The 20,620-nt window shown below is 37.2% G+C and overlaps 1 protein-coding gene across 1 annotated transcript in view; it reads left to right on the forward strand.

Annotated features, from left to right (window-relative positions):
- The window catches only part of HERC2 (HECT and RLD domain containing E3 ubiquitin protein ligase 2), a 247,387-nt gene that overhangs the window by 32,546 nt on the left and 194,221 nt on the right, over window positions 1–20,620 (forward strand). Inside the window, exons 4-9 of the mRNA XM_040642652.1 lie at window positions 2,909–3,046; window positions 12,966–13,185; window positions 16,630–16,730; window positions 17,246–17,402; window positions 18,993–19,103; window positions 19,766–19,937. Coding sequence (XP_040498586.1) covers window positions 2,909–3,046; window positions 12,966–13,185; window positions 16,630–16,730; window positions 17,246–17,402; window positions 18,993–19,103; window positions 19,766–19,937 — 899 coding nt within the window. The remainder of the gene's footprint in view (window positions 1–2,908; window positions 3,047–12,965; window positions 13,186–16,629; window positions 16,731–17,245; window positions 17,403–18,992; window positions 19,104–19,765; window positions 19,938–20,620) is intronic.

Below are 20,620 nucleotides of genomic sequence, written 5' to 3' on the forward strand. Positions count from 1 at the left end.
CTTGTTGGATACATTCTTTAAGAATAATATGGTGTCCCTCTGTATCTCTAACTACAGTCTTTAGTTTAAAATTTAATCTGTCTGATAGGAGAATTGCTACCCCAGCTTTGTTTTGAGGTCCATTGGCATGAAAAATGGTTCTCCATCCCTTCACTTTCAGTCTGGATTTATCTTTAGGTTCAAAATTAGTCTCTTATAGACAGCATTTGGATGGTCATGTCTTTTTATCCAATCTGCAACTCCGTGGCGTTTTTTGGGAACATTTAGGCCTTTGGTATTGAGAGTCATTATTGAGAGATATGATTTTAATGATATCATGCTGCCTGTGAAGTCTTTGTTTCTATAGATCGTTAATTTCTGTTCTATATCACTCTTGGGGTCTTTTTACTTTTATAGAACCCCCCTTAATATTTCTTGTAGGACTGGTTTGGTGGTCACATATTCTTTCAGTTTCTGCCGATCTTGGAAGCTCCTTGTCTCTCCATCCATTCTGAATGACAGCCTTGCTGTATAAAGGGTCCTTGGCTGCATGTTCTTCTCACTTAGTGCTCTGAATATGTCTTTCCAGCTTTTTCTGGCTTGCCAGGTGTCTGTAGACATGTGTGACGTTATTTTGATGTTCCTCCCTCTGTAGGTGAGGATTCTCTTTCCCCCTGGCCGCTTTCAAGATTTTATCCTTAGATCTAAGATTTGCAAATTGTACTATTATGTGATGTGGTGTTGGTCTGTTCTCATTGATCTTAGGAGGGGTCCTCTCTGCCTCTTGGGCACAAATGCTCGTTTCCTTCGCCAGATTAGGGAAGTTCTCAGCTACAGTTTGTTCATATATCTCTTCTAGACCTCTCTCTTTCTCCATCCCCTCAGGGATGCCAATGATTCTGACATTGGAACGTTTCATTGAGTCCGTAATCTCCTGTAATCTACATTCTTGAAATTGGAGGTTTTTAAGCCATGTTCCCTCTTTTTCCTTCTTTTCTATCGTGTCATCTTCCAATTCACTTATTCGTTCTTCTGCCTCGTTTACCCTGGCTGTCAGAGCATCCAGTTTAGACTGCATTTGAGTCATAGCATTTTTAATTTCTGCCAGATTTGCTCTCATTTCCGCCCTTAGAGATTCTATATTCTCGTTAATATTTTCATTAATATTTTTTTCAAGCCTACACATCATCTTGACCATTGTTACTGTGAACTCCATTTCTGACAATTTGGTTATATCCACATCTATTAGTTCTGTGGCAGAGGCCACAGTCTCTGTTTCTTTCCTTTGTTGGGGGTTCCTCCTCATTGTCATTGTACAGAGCCCAAATTATTGACCAGGACCCAAGCAATGTGCATTTGTTTTATAGGGACCTTAGGGATGTGGGCTTCTTGTTTTTTCAGCCTGCCCTCTGGGGGAGGGGCCTGCCGCACTTACTCAGGCAACCCTCTTTGGGTAGAGTTGCCCTGTCCCCTGTGAGGGGGGGTGGGGATGGGCACAATGTGAACCAGTATTTCCAGGCTTTTGTTCTCTGGCGCCTTTCCCTGGTGGTTTTTGTGGCTCTTCTGAGAGTCAGAGCAGCAGTGCCCGTATCCTAGCCTCTGTCTCAGAACAGAGATATCGCAGTCTGCTCTCCAGTGAGCTCTCCTGGCCACTTTAGCTTTGTTTCTGTCAGTGCTGCTAAAAACCCCTCAGCTTCCTGGGTTGTGTGCCCCACAGCCACTCTCCTAGTCCTCGCTGCCAAGGTCCCCACTTGTCTCTTTGTCCTTTGTGCTTCTAACACAGCCAGCCCCCCAGTTCCCACGCGCGCTCCTGAGCTCCCCGTTTCAGTGTGGTTCGCGCGTGCTCTGGAGCTCCTATTTGCAGTCTGGTCGCGCCCACGCTCCCGAGTTCCTGGTCTCAGTCTGCTTTCTCCCTGGCTACCCTTCCGTGAGTCTGGCCCCCTCCCCAGTTTAGGTGGCTACTGCTTCCTGGTGCCCGAGCGCGGTGGCACCCTCCCCCTTCCGTTTGTCTTCAGTTATCTGTGCATAGATTCACGGCTCCCCCCTTCATACCTCAGTACTCAGCGCTGGTGATGTTCTTTTGTGGAGATCTGGATGTATGTTCCTACGTCTCGGGCTGAATTCGTGGGTCTTCAGGATGACCTGGTAGATATCCAGTTCGATTCAGGGGACCAGCTTAAAGAAGGTCCCCTACTCCTCCACCATCTTTTTTCTCTAGATGTATATTTATAATTATGTCATTTAGAAAATAATTTATTTAGTAAGGGTCTTCTAGGATAGGACACATTTATACTTCAGGGGTAGGTTCTGTCTTTATTTGCTGGGTGTAAGGAGTTTCATGACATTTGTCCTTGACTGAAACTTAAAATTGGCCCAACGTCATGGTTTTCAGCTTTTTTGTGTGTGTCCCAAAACTCCTGAATTATACTTTGTCAATGGCAGTGGTCCTTTGTAGCAGTGGTTCTCAGTTGGTGGACTATGGCAATATATAGATTAAAAATGGTTTTTGAATCCTGCTACCATTTCACATCTTCCCTTCTTTTGGACACAGCAGTTGGGGATCACTGTATGAAAGCAGTTCACATGAAATTCAACTAGGTAATATCAAAGACTAAGTTTATTAGTTGTGAAATGTAGTAGGAAATTGACGGAATACTTGAGGAGACCTGCTTCAAAGAGGAATTTGAATGATATTTTGATTTCTTTATTAAAAGGGTTACTAGACCATTCATTAGTTCATAAATCGCACTGTACCTTTTGTGGTGATGATTCATATTATTTTCTTTTAATCATCAAATATTCAACTAATGATGTATATTGTAACTTAACCATTCCATTCTGGCAGGGACATTTGCAAAGAGACTGACAAGTGGATGCCTCATTTTGAAAAGGAATTTATAGATTTTTTTTTTAATTTTTGATTTTCTAGATGATGGTGTTGATACTCAAAGTGGAACAAAGAAAGAAGATCTGAATGACAAAGAGAAAAAAGATGAAGAAGAAACTCCTGCACCTGCATGTAGGGCCAAGTCAATCCTAGAGAGCTGGGTATGGGGCAAGCAACCAGGTATTATGAACTGAGATTCTGGTACTTTGAAAAGCTTGATCTGGCACTTCTTTTCTAGATACCATAGATGGATTTTTTTGTTGTTGTTATGGAATTTTAAAAAATTTAACTTAAAATTTTTAAATAATTTTAAAATTTAATAATTTCAAAAAACTCTACATAATAAAATTTAACATTTCAGCCATTTTTATGTATACAGTTCAGTTCAGGGACATTAAACGTGTTCACATTTATTTTGTTATCACCACCAGCACCCATTTCCAGAACCTTTCATCTTCCCAAACTGAAACTCGGTACTCATTAAATGGTAACTCCTCTTTCGTCTCTACTCTTGGCCCCTGGAGACCACAATTTTACCTTCTGTCTTTAGGATTTTGACTAGTCTAGTTACCTGGTGTAAGTGTAATCATACAGTATTTGTCCTTTTATGTCTTGCTTATTTCATTATTTAGCATAATGTCTTCAAGGCTCATCTATGTTGTTGTATGTGTCAGAATTTCCTTCCTTTTAAAGACTGTATAGTATTCCATTATATGTATATATTGCATTTTGTTTATTCATTCATCTATAGATGGGCATTCCACCTTTTAGTGATTTTGAATAGTGCTGCTATGAGTGTAAGTATACACAAGTTCTGCTTTCAATTATTTGTGTATATACCCAGGAATAGAATTGCTGGATCATGTGGTAGTTCTCTATTTAATTTTTTTGAGGACCTGGCAAACTTTTCCACAGTGGCTACACCATTTTATATCCCTCCCAGCAACATATGATTGATGCTATTTCTCTGTGTCCTTATCATCATTTGGTGTTGTCACTTTTTAAAAAATTTTAGCCATTCTGTTAGGTGTGTGGTGATATCTTATTGTGGTTTTAATTTGCAGTATCTTGTGGCTGTTTACCATCTGTGTCTCTTCAGTGGAATACCTGTTCATGTCTTTTGCCCATTTTCTAGTTAGATTTTTCTTTTTCTTTATGCTCTCCTGTTTTTGCAGTTCTGCATATATTCCAGATATTAGTCCTTTTTCTTATATGTGATTTTCCAAATAATTTCTCTCAGTTCATAGCTTATCATTTCATCCTTTCATCAGTGTTTTAAGTGCAGTAAAAGTTTTAAAATTTTGATCAAGTTTAATGTGGATTTTGCTTCTTCTCCCCCTTCTTACTCTTCTTCTTCCTCCCCTTCCTCTGCTTCTTCCTCTTCCTCCTCTTTGCCTAGCCCTAGATCTAGCCTGAAGATTTTCCCCTATGTTTTTTCCTAAAAGTTTTGTAGTTTTATGTTTTACATATATGTTCCGGTTCCATTTGAGTTAAATTTTGTGTGCAATGTGAGGTTTAGGTCAAGTTTTTTTGTTTTTTGTTTGCTTATAATAACTAATTGCTCCAGCACCATTTTTTGAAAAGGCTAACTTTCTACCATTGAATTTCTTCTGCACCTTTGTCAAGAATAAGTTGGGTATACTTGTGTCATCTATTTCTCTTTTCTATTCTACTAATCCAAGTGTGTATCTCTATGCCCACACCACATTCTTTATTACTGTATCTAAGTCTTGAAATCAGGTAGACTGGTTCTTCACATTTTCTTCTTCTTTTTTCATACTGTTCTAGCAATTCTAGTTCCTTTGCCTTTCTATATAAATTGTTAAATTAAAAAAATTGTTAAATAATTTTTGGATAATTTAATACCCGTGTGTTCATTGCTAGTATATAGAAAAACAATTTACTTCTATATGTTTATCTTGTGTCCTGCAACTTTGCTGAATTGACTAGGAAATTTTTTTTGGATTTTCTACATAGACAATCAGTTTTATTTCTCCCTTTTCAACCTATGTGCCTTCTATTACATTTTTTTTGCCTTGTTGTTCTGGCTAGAACTTCTTTACTATGTTTTGTAAGAGTGGTGAGAATAACCTTACTTTATTCCTGATCTTAGGGGGAAAACATTCAGTCTTTCCATTGTTAAGTATAATGTTAGCATAAGTTTTTGTAGATGCTTTTTATAAAGGTGAGGAAGTTCCTATCTATTCCAGTTTCCTGGGAGGTTTTATCATGAATGAGTGTTGAACTTTGTCAAATGCTTTTTCTACCTCACTTGATTTGTCATGTGATTTTTTTTTCCCATTTAGTTTATTAATATGAAGGATCTGATTTTTAACTGTTCAACCAGCTTTACAATCCTGGAATAAACACCACTTGGTGGTGATGTATAATTCTTTTTATATATTGCTTAATTCCACTTACTGATATTTTGATAAGGATTTTGTGCCTGTATTCATGAGAGCAATATTCTGTAATTTTTTTTGTCCTGTCTCTGGTTTTGATATCATGTTAATACTAGTCTCTTAAAATGAATTGTGAGGTATTTCCTTTTCTATTTTCCCGAAGAGATTGTTTAGAATCTGTGTTAATTCTGTTTTAATATTTGGTAACATTCTCCAGTGAAGCAGTCTGGACCTTGTGATTTCCTTTTTGGGATTTTTAAGATTATGAATTCAGTTTTCTAAATAGTTGTATGGCAACTTAAATGATCTGTTTCATATTTGCCGAGTTGAGATAGTTTGTATTTTTTGAGGAATCTCAAAGTTGTCTAAGTTGTCTAATTTATATGTGTAGAGTTGTTCCCTAGTAGCTTCTAATTATATGTAGATCCTGTTTCTTTCTTGATATTGGTAATTTATGTTTATTCTCTTTTTGTGTTTTGTCAGTCCTGCTTAGAGGTGTGACAGTTCTATTGATCTTTTGAAAGAACCAGTTCTTTGTCTCATTGATTTTTCTCTATTGTTTTTTACATTTTCATTCTCATTGTTCTGCTTTTAATTATTTCCATCTTTCTGCTTACTTGTTGGTTTATTTTGTTAGTTTTTTCCTAGGTTTCTGAGATGGGAGCTTATATTTATTGATTTGGAAGTTTCCCATTTTTCAAATGACCCATTTAGTACTATGCATTTCTCTCATGATTGCTTTAGCTTTTTTCCCCACACATTTTGATGTATTCTATTTGCATTTTAATTCAGGTCAGTATATTTTTCATTTCCCTCCCTCTTTGACCCATGGGTTATTTAAGAGTGTGTTGTTTAGTTCCCAAGAGTTTGGCGATTTTCCCAGTATTTTTCTGTTACTGATTTCTAGTTTCTTTCCATTGTTTTGGAGAACATACTCTGTATGCTTTCACTTCTTTTAAATTTGTTGAGGTTTGTATTGTGCCCAGGATATGATCTGTTTTGATATTTGCTGTGAATGATTATGTATTCAGCTGTTGGCTGGCGTGTTCTAAATGTTGATTAGATGTTGGTTGTGGTGTTTTTGTGTTCTTTCCTATCCTTGCTGATTTTCTGTCTCCTTGTTCTGTCAGATGTTGAGAGAAATATTGAGGTCTCCAACTCTAAGACTGTATAAATAGGTTTTTTGTTTGTTTTTTGTTTTTTTGGTCACATCTTTTGCAGTTTGGTGCATGCACATTTAGAATTGTTATGCCTTATTGGTGGATTGACCATTTTCTTATTTTTTAATGTTGCTCTATATTCCTGGTAATTATCTTTGCTCTGACATCTACTTTATTTAATATACCCATTCTTGCTTTCCTTTGATTACTGTTTGCATGCTTTTTGTTTTTTCTATCCATTTACTTTTTTTTTTTTTTTAAAGTAGGCTCCACACCCAGCATGGAGCCCAATATAAGGCTTGAAACTCATGACCCTGAGATCAAGACCTGAGCTGAGCTCAAGAGTCAGATGCTTAACTGACTGAGCCACCCAGGCGCCCCTCTATGCATTTACTTTTTTTTTTTTTTTTTAAGATTTTATTTATTTATTTGACAGAGATAGAGACAGCCAACGAGAGAGGGAACACAAGCAGGGGGAGTGGGAAAGGAAGAAGCAGGCTCATAGTGGAAGAGCCTGATGTGGGGCTCGATCCCGTAACGCCGGGATCACGCCCTGAGCCGAAGGCAGACGCTTTAACCGCTGTGCCACCCAGGCGCCCCTATGCATTTACTTTTAATCTGCCTATTTGAAGTCACTTTCTTGTAGATATAATATAGTTGAGTTATGTTTTTTGTCCACTCTACCAGTGGCTGTCTTTTAATCGGCATATTTAGACTTTGCATTGAATTTCATGTAATTATTGATAAATTAGAGTTTTAAGACTGCTGTTTTATATATTTTCTGTTTGCTCTGTTTTTTCATTTTTGTTTTGTTTGTATTGCTCCCTGTGCTTTACTTCACCATTTTTAGAATTCCATTTTGATTAATCTGTAGTGTTTTTGAGTTTATTTTTTGGTGTAGTCTTTTTAGTGATTTGTCTAATATATTATACATACATAACAAGCACAGTTTCCTGGTTGTGTCATTTAACCAGTTTGGTTGAGATATAGAAACCTTACTTCCCTTTATGTCCCTTTATCCTTTTCTGCTCATATGATTGCCTTAAATATTTTTGTTGCATGTATTTATAACCACATTTAGCAATATTATAATTTTTGGTTGAAACTTCAGACATAATTTAGAAAAAAGTCAAGAGATGAAGAAAAGCCTGCTGTATTTACCCTTATGTTACTTATAGTGTTCTTCCTTCCTGAGCTCCAAGGTTTTCCTTTTATTGTTGCCAATCTGTTTAGAGAACTTCCTTTAGCCATTCTTTTAGTGTAGGTCTGCTGATGATATATTTTCTTAGTTTTCCTTCATTTGAGAATGTTTGATTTTCCTTTCATTCCTGAAGGACATTTTTGCTAGATTTTAGATTCTAGGTTGTTGATGATTCTTTTTTTTTTCATCACTTCAAAAATATTTTGTTGCTTTCAGCTGTCCTCCATGGTTTCTGATGAAAAATTTGCTGTTACGTGAATTGTGAGAGTGGACATCTTGTCTTGTTCCTGATTTTTGGAGGAAAGCTTCCACCTTTTCAGTGTTAAGTCAGTGTTAGCTGTGGGCTTGTCATATATGGCCTTTATTATCTTGAAGTATGTTCCCTCTGTACCTGCTTTGTTGAGAGCTTTTGTCTTAAATGGATGTTGAATTTTGTCAGATGCTTTTTCTGCATCTGTTGAAATTATCATATGATTTTTATTTTTCATTTTGTTGATGTATATTATGTTGATTGATTTGTGGGTATTGAACTGTCCTTGCATCCCTGGGAATAAATCCCAGTTGATCATATTGACAAAATCAGTTTGCTAATATTTTGCTGAGGGTTTTGGTGTGTATGTTCTTTAGGGAAATTGGGCTGTAACTATTTTTTTTTCTTGCGGTGTCCTTATCTTGCTTTGATATCAGTAATTCTGGTCTCATAAAATGAATTAGGAAGTGTTCTTTCCTCCTTAGTTTTTTGGAAGAGTCTGAGAAGGGTTGGTATTCATTCTTCTTTGAATGTTTGGCAGAATTCACCAGTGAAGCCATCTGTTTCTGGATTTCTTTTTTTTTTTAGATTTTATTTATTTATTTGATGGAGAGCAAGTGCACAAATGGGGAGCAGCAGGCAGAAGGAGAGGGAGAAGCAGGCTCCCCACTGAGCAAGGAGCCTGATGTGGGGCTCTATCCCAGGACCCTGGGATCATGACCTGAGCTGAAGGCAGATGCTTAACCGACTGAGCCACCTGGAGGGGGAGGTTTTTATTACTGATTAAATCTTTTCATATTTTCTGTTTCTTTCTTATTCAGTCTTGGAAAGTTGTATGTTTCTAGGAATTTGTCCATTTCTTCTGGGTTGTACAGTTTGTTGGTGTATAATTGTTCATAGTAGTTTCTTACAATCTTTTGTATTTCTGTAGTATTGGTTGTAGCATCTGTTCTTTCATTTCTGATTTTATTTCTTTTTTTTCTTTTCTTGGTGACTTTAGCTACCTGTTTGTCAATTTTTTTTTGACAGTTCTTGGTTTCATTGATATTTTCTATTGTCTTTTTATTATCTATTTCATTATTCTTTGATCTTTGTTTTTTTCCTTCCTTCTACTAACTCTACCCTTAACTTGTTCTTTTTGTAGTTCCTTGAGGTGTAAAGTTAGTTTATTTGAGATGTATCTTGTTTCTTGATGTAGGCATTTATCATTATGACTTTCCCTTTTAGAACTGCTTTTGCTATATCCCATAAGTTTTGGTATGCTATATTTTTCTTTTCATTTGTCTCAAGGTATTTTCTGACTTCTGTTGATTTCTTGGTTGACGCATTGGTTGCCAAGTAGCATGTTGTTTAATCTCCACGTATTTGTGAATTTTCCAGTTTTCTTGTAATTGATCTCTAGTTTCATACTATTGTGGTCGGAAAAGGTGCTTGATGTGATTTCAGTCTTCTTAAATTTATTAAGACTTTTCTTGTGGTCCAATATATGATCTCTCCTGGAGAATTTCCATGTTGACATGAGAAGAAAGTATATTTTGTTGTTTTTGCTGTATATATCTGTTAAGTCCATCTGGTCTGATACATAGTTTAAGGTGATATTTCCTTATTGATTTTATGGTTAGATCATCTATTCATTGATGAAAGTAGAATGTTAAAGTCCCCTGCTGTTACTGTACTGATACTTTTTTCCTCCCTTTAGGTTTGTTAAGATGTGCTTTATATATTTATTTGTTCCTATGTTGGGTGCATAAATATTTGTAAATATTATGTCTTCTGTTGGGTGGACTTTTTTAAATCATTTTTTATCATTATGTAATGCTTTTCTTTTTCTTTGGCTTTTATACAGTCTTTATTTTAAGTCTGTTTTGTCTGATACAAGTATAGCTACGCCCACTTTGCTTTGGTTGTCATTTGCATGGAATATCTTTTTTCATCCCTTCACTTTTAGTCTGTGTCCTTATGTCTGAAGGTGAATCTCTTGTAGGCAGCATATAGATGGATCTTGGTTTTTTAATCTATTCAGCCCTTCCATCTTTTAATTGGAGAATTTTCTGTATTTATATGTACACTGATTATTGGTAGGTTTGTGCTTATTGCCATTTTGTTAATTGTTTTCGGGCTGATTTGTAGTTCCTTTGCTTTTTTCTCTTTCCTCCTTTGTGGTTTGATGGCATTCTTTATTATTATGCTTAGATTTCTTTATCATTATCTTTTATGTATCTGCTATAGGTTTTTGTTTTATGGTTAGCATGAGCCTTACATATATATATATATATTTAAAATAATTTTTATTTTGTTATATTAGTCACTATACAGTACATCCCCAGGTTTTTTTAGGTTTTTTTAATTTTAATTTTTTATTTTTATTTTTTTAATAATTTTTATTTTGTTACATTAGTCACTATACAGTACATCCCCAGTTTTTGATGTAATGTTCCATGATTCATTATTTGCATATAACACCCAGTGCACCATGCACTATGTGCCCTCCTTAATACCCATCGCCGGCCTATCCCAATCCCCCACCCCCCTCCCCTCTGAAGCCCTCAGTTTGTTTCCCAGAGTCCACAGTCTCTCATGGTTCATTCCCGCTTCTGTTTACCCCCCCTTCATTCTTCCCTTCCTTCTCCTACCGATCTTCCTATTTCTTATGTTCCATAAATGAGTGAAACCATATGATATATATTTATTGCAGTCTATTTTAAGTTGATAACAGCATAAGTTTGAAAGCATTCTAAAACTTTAAATTTTTACCCTCACCCCCATGCTTTATGTTCTGATGTCATAATTTACATTTTTTTATCTTGTGTATCTCTTAGTTATTGTAGTTGTAGTTATTTTTCTAATCTTGTCTTTTAACCTTTATGCTAGGTTTGTAAATGATTAATCACTTACCTTTACTATATATTTATCTTGCCAGTGAGATTTGTACTTTCATATGTTTTCTTGTTACTAAATAGTTCCCTTTCTTTTCCAGAAAAGGGGTTCTCATCCGTGCCTTCTTGATGGACAACCAAAAAACTGGCATTTGGTGTTTATCTTTGCCCCTCAAGTCTCGGGGATTAGCAGCTTTATAGACAAGGGCAGTCCTGATCGTAAACCTACTGCATTTGCACAAAACAGTGCAGTTTGTCTATCCCTGCCTGCTTTAAGTCCTAGTGCTCACTTCTCTTCCTTAGTAATAAATGCTGTTTGTGGCATTTTTTTCCCCCCAGAATAGGACACTTTCATCTGCATTAAAAACCTGTGCAGGATGTATTCTTTCTCCTCAGTGACTTTCTGCATGGCATCTGGGAACTTGTCTACTTCCTCTTGATTGGCAGAAGCTGCTTCTCCTGTTGACATTTTTATTTTTTTTAAGGTTTTATTTATTTATTTGACAGAGAGAGAGACAGCCAGCGAGAGAGGAAACACAAGCAGGGGGAGTGGGAAAGGAAGAAGCAGGCTCCCAGCGGAGGAGCCCGATGTGGGGCTCGATCCCAGAACACCGGGATCACGCCCTGAGCCGAAGGCAGACACTTAACGACTGAGCCACCCAGGCACCCCTCCTGTTGACATTTTTTAAGTCAAATCTTTTTCTGAAATTACCAAACTTACTGACATTAAATTCTCCAGCTTTTGATCTTCACCTTCCTTTTGCTTTAGGTTGTCATCATATAATGACTTCACTTTTTTTCAAATCACATTAGAGTCTCTATAGGTATTCCTTTCTTATAGCAATCCTGCACCCGCATAACAGCTGCATTTTCAATACTACATAAAAAGGTATTTCGCAGAAAGTACAGTGTTTTTGTGTCTGCTGGTGTGACTGTTACGTCAGCTTCATGAATTTCCTCTTCTTTTTTTATCATTGGTTCTTATACCGGATTCATTTATCTTGAAATGGCAGGCAACCACAGCTGTAGACCTCCATCTATAGTATTTATCAAACAATTCAACCTTTTCTTGTAAGGTCATGACTTTTCTCTGCCTCTTGGGTGCATGTCCGGCATCATCAGTGGCACTATGTATGCATCCCATGGTGTTATTCAAGGTTTACAGTATTCCACTAAACACAATGAAAGATATATGAGAACTAGTAGAGATCACTTTTAACTGTAATACACAATTTACTGGACACAACTACTCATGTGGAGATGGTTAGCATCTAGTGGTATTTTAAGTGGATACTTGCAACACTTGAGCTCACTGCAATAGCAACAGGAGTGGTTATGAAATTATTACAGTAGTATATTACATTAAGTTTGTACTATGGTTAATTTTATGCTGTTATGATTTAATACTGCATCTTTAGGGTTGTTTACATTTCTTTCAACCTTATAGAGGCTGTAAGTATTTTTATGTATAAGTGTTGATAAATTTTAACTTTATAATAGATTTTATGGTAGTAAGTCATAAAATAGACTAGTAGTTACATATATTTTGTGCGTTCATGACATACCTCACTTTTAAATTTTTTTGATATTTCTAGGCTTTGTGATTTGTGAGTTTTTTCAAATTGTTGCAAATCTCCATAAATTTTCCAATATATTTATTGAAAAAAATGTGTGTATAAGTGGACCTGTGTAGCTTAAGACTGTGTTGTTTAAGGGTCAGCTGTAATTATTTTATCTTCTTCCAAAATATTCCAGTAAGTGTATTACCTTTCACGAATCCTGTATGCTGGGCAATTTTATTGAAACATTTTTATTTTGAGTTTGGTTATGTAACATAAATACAATGGATAGAATTTTTCTGTGTGTAAGAAATGTGCTGCTGAGAAGTATTGACTTTATAATTTTGTGTTAAAAGCTTTAACAGAGTATTTTACAGAGGCAGCATACAGTGGTGGCTAAGAGTTGTCTGTCTCGTGTGCCGTAATCCTCTGGGTCACCTTGAGCAAATTCTCTGTGCTTCAGTTTCCTGCTCCTTAAAATCTATGTACAGTATTACCTCTTGATGATATGTAAGGTGCTTAAAACCATTTATTGGCACATATTAAGTACTCAGGTGTTACATATTATTGCTATTATCCATTTTATCAACATTGTAACAAACTATAGGCAAGATATTGAGAGGTTGGATATTTTCTTCTCCTGTTTTCTAGATGTGAATGAATTGAAAGAATGTCTTTCTGTGTTGGTTAAAGAGCAGCAAGCTCTGGCCATCCAGTCAGCCACTACTACCCTTTCAGCCCTAAGACTCAAGCAGAGGCTGGTCATCTTGGAACGATATTTCATTGCCTTGAATAGAACTGTTTTCCAGGAGAATGTCAAAGTTAAGTGGAAAAGCAGCAGCATTTCTTTGCCTCCTATGGACAAAAAAAGGTAATAATACGGAATCTTGCTACCAGCAAAATATAAAACGCAGGCTGTTTTGTTTAGGAAAGTTTAAGTACAACTTGCAGTATAGTCCCATTTTTCATTTTATGATATTTTGTTCTTGCTTTCCCTTTTTGTATGTTTCATATAATCTAGAGAATGGCTTTGCTGATTTGCTCAGATTAACAGACTATGCTTCATGATCTGTGCCATTATTTTAAAACCCTTTTCTGTTAGTGACTGTGGAAGCCAGCGATGGTGTAGGTAAGCATGTCTAGATTTTTGAAAACGGGGTCTGAATATTACATTCTTTTTGTTTTGTTTTATTTTGCTACTGGATGGAGAATAGTCAGATCATGATATTTAGTGCCTGGCTAGTTTAGATGCCTTTTTTCTTCTTCCTCATGTGATTTTCTTACTCTTTTATATAAGAGATTCTTTCAGGTATATTGTTTTTAATATATTGGTATAAATCAGCAGATTTTCTGAGACATTAACTAGAATACTTAAGGCTTGTATAAAGTTTTATTTTTCCAAAATGTAGCTGTCTATCACAGTTTTGTTCTCAGAAGGCTTGACTAAAAGATTTCTAGATATAACTCATACTTTATGTAGCAAGAAGAGTTGGTCTTATTTGTAATGTAATACTGACTTTTATTCCCTATAGAGCAGATGGAAGTACAGGGACAGAAAGAAGCAGGGGGCAAAAAACCTTATCATCTTGTTACCTGGAGACAAGAAGGGCTAAATGTAGCACATTTCATATTTTTTTTCCTTCTTAAATCTAGTTGAAATCACATTACATGTCCTATATTTGATAGTAGTTTTAAGATAAACTAAGTGACAGAGGATTCCTACCCATGTGGTGATAGCGAGCAGCACAGTCCTTTCTTTCCTTCTTGTCTGGAAAGTGAGTGGTCCTTTGTGGTGATCATTGATCAGAGAGGGATTCTGCATATGAGGGTGGTAGATTCTAAGACTCTCTAAGCGCTCGTGTGTGTTTGTTGAATGAGACTGAATTCTCTAAGATGCGGAAGTGGCCGAGATCCCAACCGATTTTTCTCTGTGTTTTTTTCTTTGTGGTGACATGACTGTTGATGGATTAATTGGAGTCTGCCTTTCACTAAATCAAATTCCTAGAATTAAAAAAATATGTATTTTGAGATAACTGTGGTTCACATGGAGTTGTAAGAAATACTACAGATTCCTTATACCCTTTACCTACTTTCCCCCAGTGGTAGCCACTTGCAAAACTGTGGTATACTATCACAATGAAGATACTGACTTTGGTACAGATTACCTCTCTCACTCAGATTTCCTTAGTTTTACATGTTCTCAGCTCTGTGTGTGCATGCATGTATGCTTGTGTTTCCATATGATTTTATCAGAGGTGTGGATTTCTGTTACCACTGCCACAGTTAGAGTACAGGACAAGGAGCCTTTTTATACCACACTCATCTCCTTTCCCCTCCCCTCTGCCTTATCCTCTGGTGGCCCCTAATCTGTTCTTCATGTCTTTTATGTAACCTTGGCTTTTTTTCAGTCAGCATTATCTCCTTGAGATTTTTCCAACTAGTTGCATGTATCATCATAGTATAGTAGAATTCTATGACATGGATGAACTGATTTTGTTTGACCATTTATCAACTGAAAGGTTATTCAGTTATTTACAATTTTTGAGTATTATGAATAAAGCTGCAATGAATATTTGTGCACAAGTTTTTGTGTGAACCTCTTTCATTTCTCTGGAATAAATGCCCTGGAGTTCAGTTCTTATGTCTTATGTTTAGGTTTGTAGGACATTGCTATACTGTTTCCAGAATAGCTGTACAATTTTACAGTCTCATCAGCGAGTATTAGTGGTTTAGTTTCTCCACATCCTTGTCAGCATTTGGTGTTGTTACTTCTTTGTTTTAGTTATTCTGTTAGATGTATAGTGATATCTTCTAAATTTTTGTAGATTTCTTTTCCTCATTTCTCAACTTACTGGATAGTGGTGGGTTTTACTAACTAGCAATGGTTTGGATAGTTGACTGGTGTGGATGGGTATCAGTCCAATCTATTTTTTTTTTTTTTTTGAGTATCTGTAAAACAGAGTGTGACTTAGTGAAGATTTAGCAGTCCTTACACTGTACAGGTGTAGGACTGTTGGGCTCTTTCTCTAGGGCCAAGGTTACAACTGCCTGAGGGGAACCCCAGTTTCATGTATCTCCTGAAGCAGTTTTCTCCTGGTGAGGGCTCCTCCTACCTCATCTGAATAGACTCAGCATGTGTGCTTTCTGTTTTAAAGACTGCTGTATTTCTCATTCAGAAATAAAGTTTAAATTTCCTTATTCCCGTCTCCCAGGCACTCAGTCCCCTTATTAGAGGCAGTCATAATTAAGGTCTTTTGTGTCTCCTCATGAGCTCCCCTCCTAAGCTCAAGATTCATAGATGTGCATACTAGCTGTCTCTCTGGGGTCCCCACATTCTTCACTGCTAATTTTACTTGACGCTGTATCTTGGGATGATCATTCTATATCATTATCCATTTTTTTTTTAAAGATTTTACTTATTTATCTGACAGAGAGAGAGAGCACGAACAGGGGGAGGGGCAGAGGGAGAAGAAGGCTCTCCGCTGAGCAGGGAGCCCGAAGCAGGGCTCCATCCCAGGGCCCTGGGATCATGACCTGAGCCGAAGGCAGACAGTTAACTGACTGAGGCACCCAGGTGTCCCTCATTACCCATTTTTAATAGCATTTCCCCCTGATTGTGAAAGCAAATTTTAGTAAGTTTGAAGAATATGGTACATAATAGAAATACTCAACAGTGTAAAGTTGAAAATAAAATGACTTGCTAAGCATGATTGAGTTTATATTGTATACTTTTTACATTATTGTTTTTTTTTAGAATGATATTTATGGTATGCCATTTGTATAACTTCTTTAAACATGCATATCTCATTAACTTTACAATATAAGTAGTAAAAAACTTAAAAGATGCATGAGAATGATAAGCACTAAATTCAGGAGAGGGTAAGCTCAGCAGGATGGGGGCAAAAGAGAATAGGACAGATACATGGGTCTCCACCCCTGGTCATCCCATATACCTAAAAGAATCCAAAGCAAATACAGATTGCATAGCTCTGTGTGCAGTCCTAGGCATTGTTGTATTGTTATTTGTGTGTTCCGGAACTGCCTTTTCTTTACTACATGACCTTTAACCTCCCATTTATGTATTTATCTGTTTATTTTCTGTTTACCAGAGAAAGGAGGAAACTTCCTTTACAAAGGACATTTGATAAAAGTTTTTATATATGAAACTAAAAGTCACACATTGTCATCCTGCTGTCTGAAGAAATCTGTTGATCACATTTTTGTACAGATCCTTCAATGTTACTTACTTTATTTTAGTATTTGCACATTCCTCTGACTGACCAGTTATCACAACTCCTGTGTGTGTTGTCCACAGTTCCCGGCCCACAGGCAAAGGAGTGGAAGGACTTGCAAGAGTTGGATCCCGAGCAGCTCTCTCCTTTGCCTTTGCCTTCTTACGCAGGGCCTGGCGGTCAGGTATGTGGGGCCAGAGTGTTCTGTTTCCCCACATCTGGAGAATTGGGTTGTCTTCTCAGTTCTGCCACCACATGTCCTTGGGCTGATCCCATATGCTCTCTCTGTGCCTCATTATTCTTTTTTGTAGAATGAGGGACTTCGGTCTGTTTGATTTTTCAGGACTGTTCTCTTAAAAAAAAAAAAGAAAGAAAGAAAGAAAAAATATGTATATGCATACATTCCAGGTAAACCACTGCAGTGTGCATCACTGCTGATTTATTTTCTAGAACAAGAAGTTAGAATTTCACAGGGGAGAGTCCTAAAATAAAAAACTGACTTTGGGGCACTTGTATTAAATTTTAATCTCTTGAGTTTTTAGAGTATCTCGTTGAGAGGAAAGTGAGGGATTAGAAATGTGACAGTGGCATCCTCTTACATGGTGGGGTAGAAGGCCCCTCTGGGAAAGTGGGGAGGGCTTTACTTGTCAGTGCTGCCTGAGGAGTGGGTACCCTCCTCTGATGTGTGTGTGTGCCCAGGGGAGGATGCGGATCTCTGCAGCGAGCTGTTGCAGGAGTCCTTGGATGCCTTGAGAGCCCTGCCTGAGGCTTCACTTTTCGATGAGAGCACGGTGTCCTCTGTGTGGCTGGAGGTTGTAGAGAGAGCAACCAGGTTCCTCAGATCTGTCGTGACAGGGTGAGTTCTTTCTTTTCACATTTTACTACATGAATGGTTCTAACAAGTCAAAGTCTCGTCTTAACCTTCTTCTCTTTAGAGCAGAAGGTTTTTGGTATGTGTTTCCAGCCTGTCCTCAGCTCTCTGATTCTAGATCTTGGTTTTTAGATTTTCAAATATTTGCTTTTGATATTCTAATTAGACCCAGGAAGCTATCATATTGAATCAGGTGGAAAATGAAAGATGCTTTTGTAATGTATTTTTTTCAGATATTTTATGATTTGGGAATTAGTCATTCATAAAGTGTTTGAGCACCTACTGTGGGCCTCTCAGTGAGAATGTGGATGCTACCATTCTGAGTGATGGGTGTGGTCTTAATAGACAATGTGGGATTAAACAACTACTCAAGATCAAAATGTTTAAACCTGCATCTATTTATTAGTGTAAAAAATTTTTTGAATGTTAATTATTTTTCGGTAAGGAAAGCCATTGAACTCTGGTCTTGGGTGCTATGTATTTTTGTTAAGAGTTTTTAAGTTTAAAGAAAATGTATGTACTGAAGACATAATTCAGCAGCAAGGACATAATTAAAGGAAAAGTGAGTGTTTTCTCATTCCTTTTGCCGTTGGTCACTGTTGTGCCCCTTCCAGTATGCAGGGACACCTGTGGTCTCTATGCCAACAGGCTGTGAGTTAGGCTCTCTAGCCTGCTGATGAAGGCATTGCAACAAGGTTTAGGGCTGGGGGCCCTGAAAATAGGCTTGGAATTACAGTTGATCCTTGAACAATATGGGGATTAGGGGTGCCAGTCCCCACACAGGTGAAAATCCACATATAATAGTTGATTCCCCCCAAACGAAACTAACAGCATACTGTGGACCTGAAGTTTGACTGGTAACCTGAAGAGTGGATTAACACATATTTGATGTTGTATCTACTATTTACTGTATTCTTGTACTACCTAACTTTTTCTTAAAATTTTTGGTATTTCTGGGCTACATGGTTCATCTATGAGTTTTTTCAAATTATTGCAAATCTCCAAAAAATTTTTCAATATATTTATTGAAAAAAATCTGTGTATAAGTGAACCTGTACAATTCAAACTCGTTCAAGAGTTACCTGTAATTTCAAAATTCAACTGTAATGGTGATGTTGGAAGCTCCTCCCTTCTCCATCTTGGGTTAAGAAGACTTGTTATTTATTACTGGGGAAAAGTTAAAATATTTCTTTGATCAGAGATAAAGATAAGCATAGACATTTTGCCTGTATATGCTGGGTGGTTTTAGAAGTTGATGTTTCTCCATTTCCATAGAGGGATGTGGGTATTCTAATAGCCATACATGTCATTGAAAGTGGAAACATATCTAAACATTTTTCTACTCATGATTTGAATAATGATAAAAATAATTTTAGGTTATGGAAACTGGAATGTGTTTTCTAATGTAGTCATCTTACAGTATCTGAATTAATTCTTTCAATAAGAACATATTTTACAAATTAGTTGTATGCTTTAAAATCTCTTGTTAAACTTGATTATAAATATTAAAAAATATACATGCTCTCTTTAAGCTCTCATGTTACTTTGTTCTTGCATCTACTGCTTTCATTTCAGGGATGTTCATGGAACACCTGGTACCAAAGGGCCGGGAAGCATCCCCCTGCAGGACCAGCACCTGGCCCTGGCCATCCTGTTAGAGCTGGCTGTGCAGAGAGGCACACTGAGGTGAGGGGTGCCTCAGGCTGGGAGCATTTCAGGGAAATGTATCTGAACATCTGTTTCATTTTATGGCATTTCATTGAGTCATTTGTGATTGTAGAAAACATGTGGTGTTCGTCTATAATCAAAGAACCACATCCCAGGACTTTCTCTTTTTTCAAACCTGGGTACACTTAGGTTTTCTTCACTTCCTTTTATGTTCAACTTTCTAGTAGTCTAGGTGCTGTTTTTTTTTTCTTTTAATTTTCCTCAAATAATGATTTTTATTTTATTAATTCAGGTCCTAAAAGTTCCCTTTAGAAAGTGCTCTTTGAGGGGTGCCTGGGTGGCTTAGTCGGCTAAGGGTCTGAGGTCATGAGTTCAAGCCCCGTGTTGGGCTCTGTGCTGGGTGTGGAGCCTACTTTAAAAAAGAAAAAGTGCTGTGTGAATTTCATAACTGATTTTGTATTTCTTATCCTCAGAAAGTGGATATCTTGTGCTAAAATCTTGGCATAGATTCAGTGATTTTACTGCCAAGAATTGTTTTCATGGTATTATTTTAGTGGTATCCTTTCATATATAAAGTATTTCTGCTATTTTAGTTAGCTAACCTGCTTTTATTTTTGACAGACTATGGCAATAAAAGCTAATCTGTTTTTACTAGAGAATAAAGATATTTTCTCTTTCAGCCAAATGTTATCTGCCATCCTGTTGTTGCTTCAACTGTGGGACAGTGGGACACAGGAAACTGACAATGAGCGGTCCGCCCAGGGCACCAGCGCCCCCCTTCTCCCTTTGCTGCAAAGATTCCAGAGCATCATCTGCAGTAAAGATGCCCCTCATACAGAGGATGACACTCATGTAAGTATCATAACAAGATTTTGCATTTAAGTAGCTGACTTGATTCTGTTATCCTAAGAGAGTTAAGTTAGACTTTTATAAACTAGACCAGAGTGCCTGTCTGTGGCAGTAGTTGTCTCGAGGGGAGAGAGTGAGTCAGATGTGGGACAGGTGTGGGATGTCATGGGGTGAGTTTCAGTTGATACGGTAGAGTATCACACAAGCACCGTGGCCTCTGTGTGTGTGTTCTGGATTGTGTGTACTTAGTAAGAAGAATGTATTTCTTTACATGTATCAACTTGTACTTTTAGAGACATTCCTCTGCTGCTTTTTGACCACGCAGTTTTCTTTCTGCTGAACTGGAGCCATTGAACCCTTCCTGTTTGTGGGTTTAGTGCTTGTATGTTTCTAGCAGCCTGGAAACTTGGTTTGGCTGTGCTTTGGCTGTGATGGGGAGTGAGTTTAAGATGCTGTGGAAGATGTAAGGAAGGCATGCTCATCTCTGTGAAGGAGTGAGTTAGTAGAGGCATGAAAATGGATAAAAATTCTGATGATATTTCAGGAACAAAATGTGAGAGTCAAGCAGGTCCTTATGGACACTTACAGTGATAATGTGGGGAGGCAGCACAAGGACTTGAGGCTCATCTTTTGTGGGATGGAGTGTGTGTCTGGTTCAGAGGATGTGCTTTACCATGAGGTCATGT

Source organism: Ursus maritimus, unplaced genomic scaffold (assembly GCF_017311325.1).
Source record: "Ursus maritimus isolate PB19 unplaced genomic scaffold, ASM1731132v1 scaffold_27, whole genome shotgun sequence".
In the NCBI taxonomy this organism is placed as follows: Eukaryota; Metazoa; Chordata; class Mammalia; order Carnivora; family Ursidae; genus Ursus; species Ursus maritimus.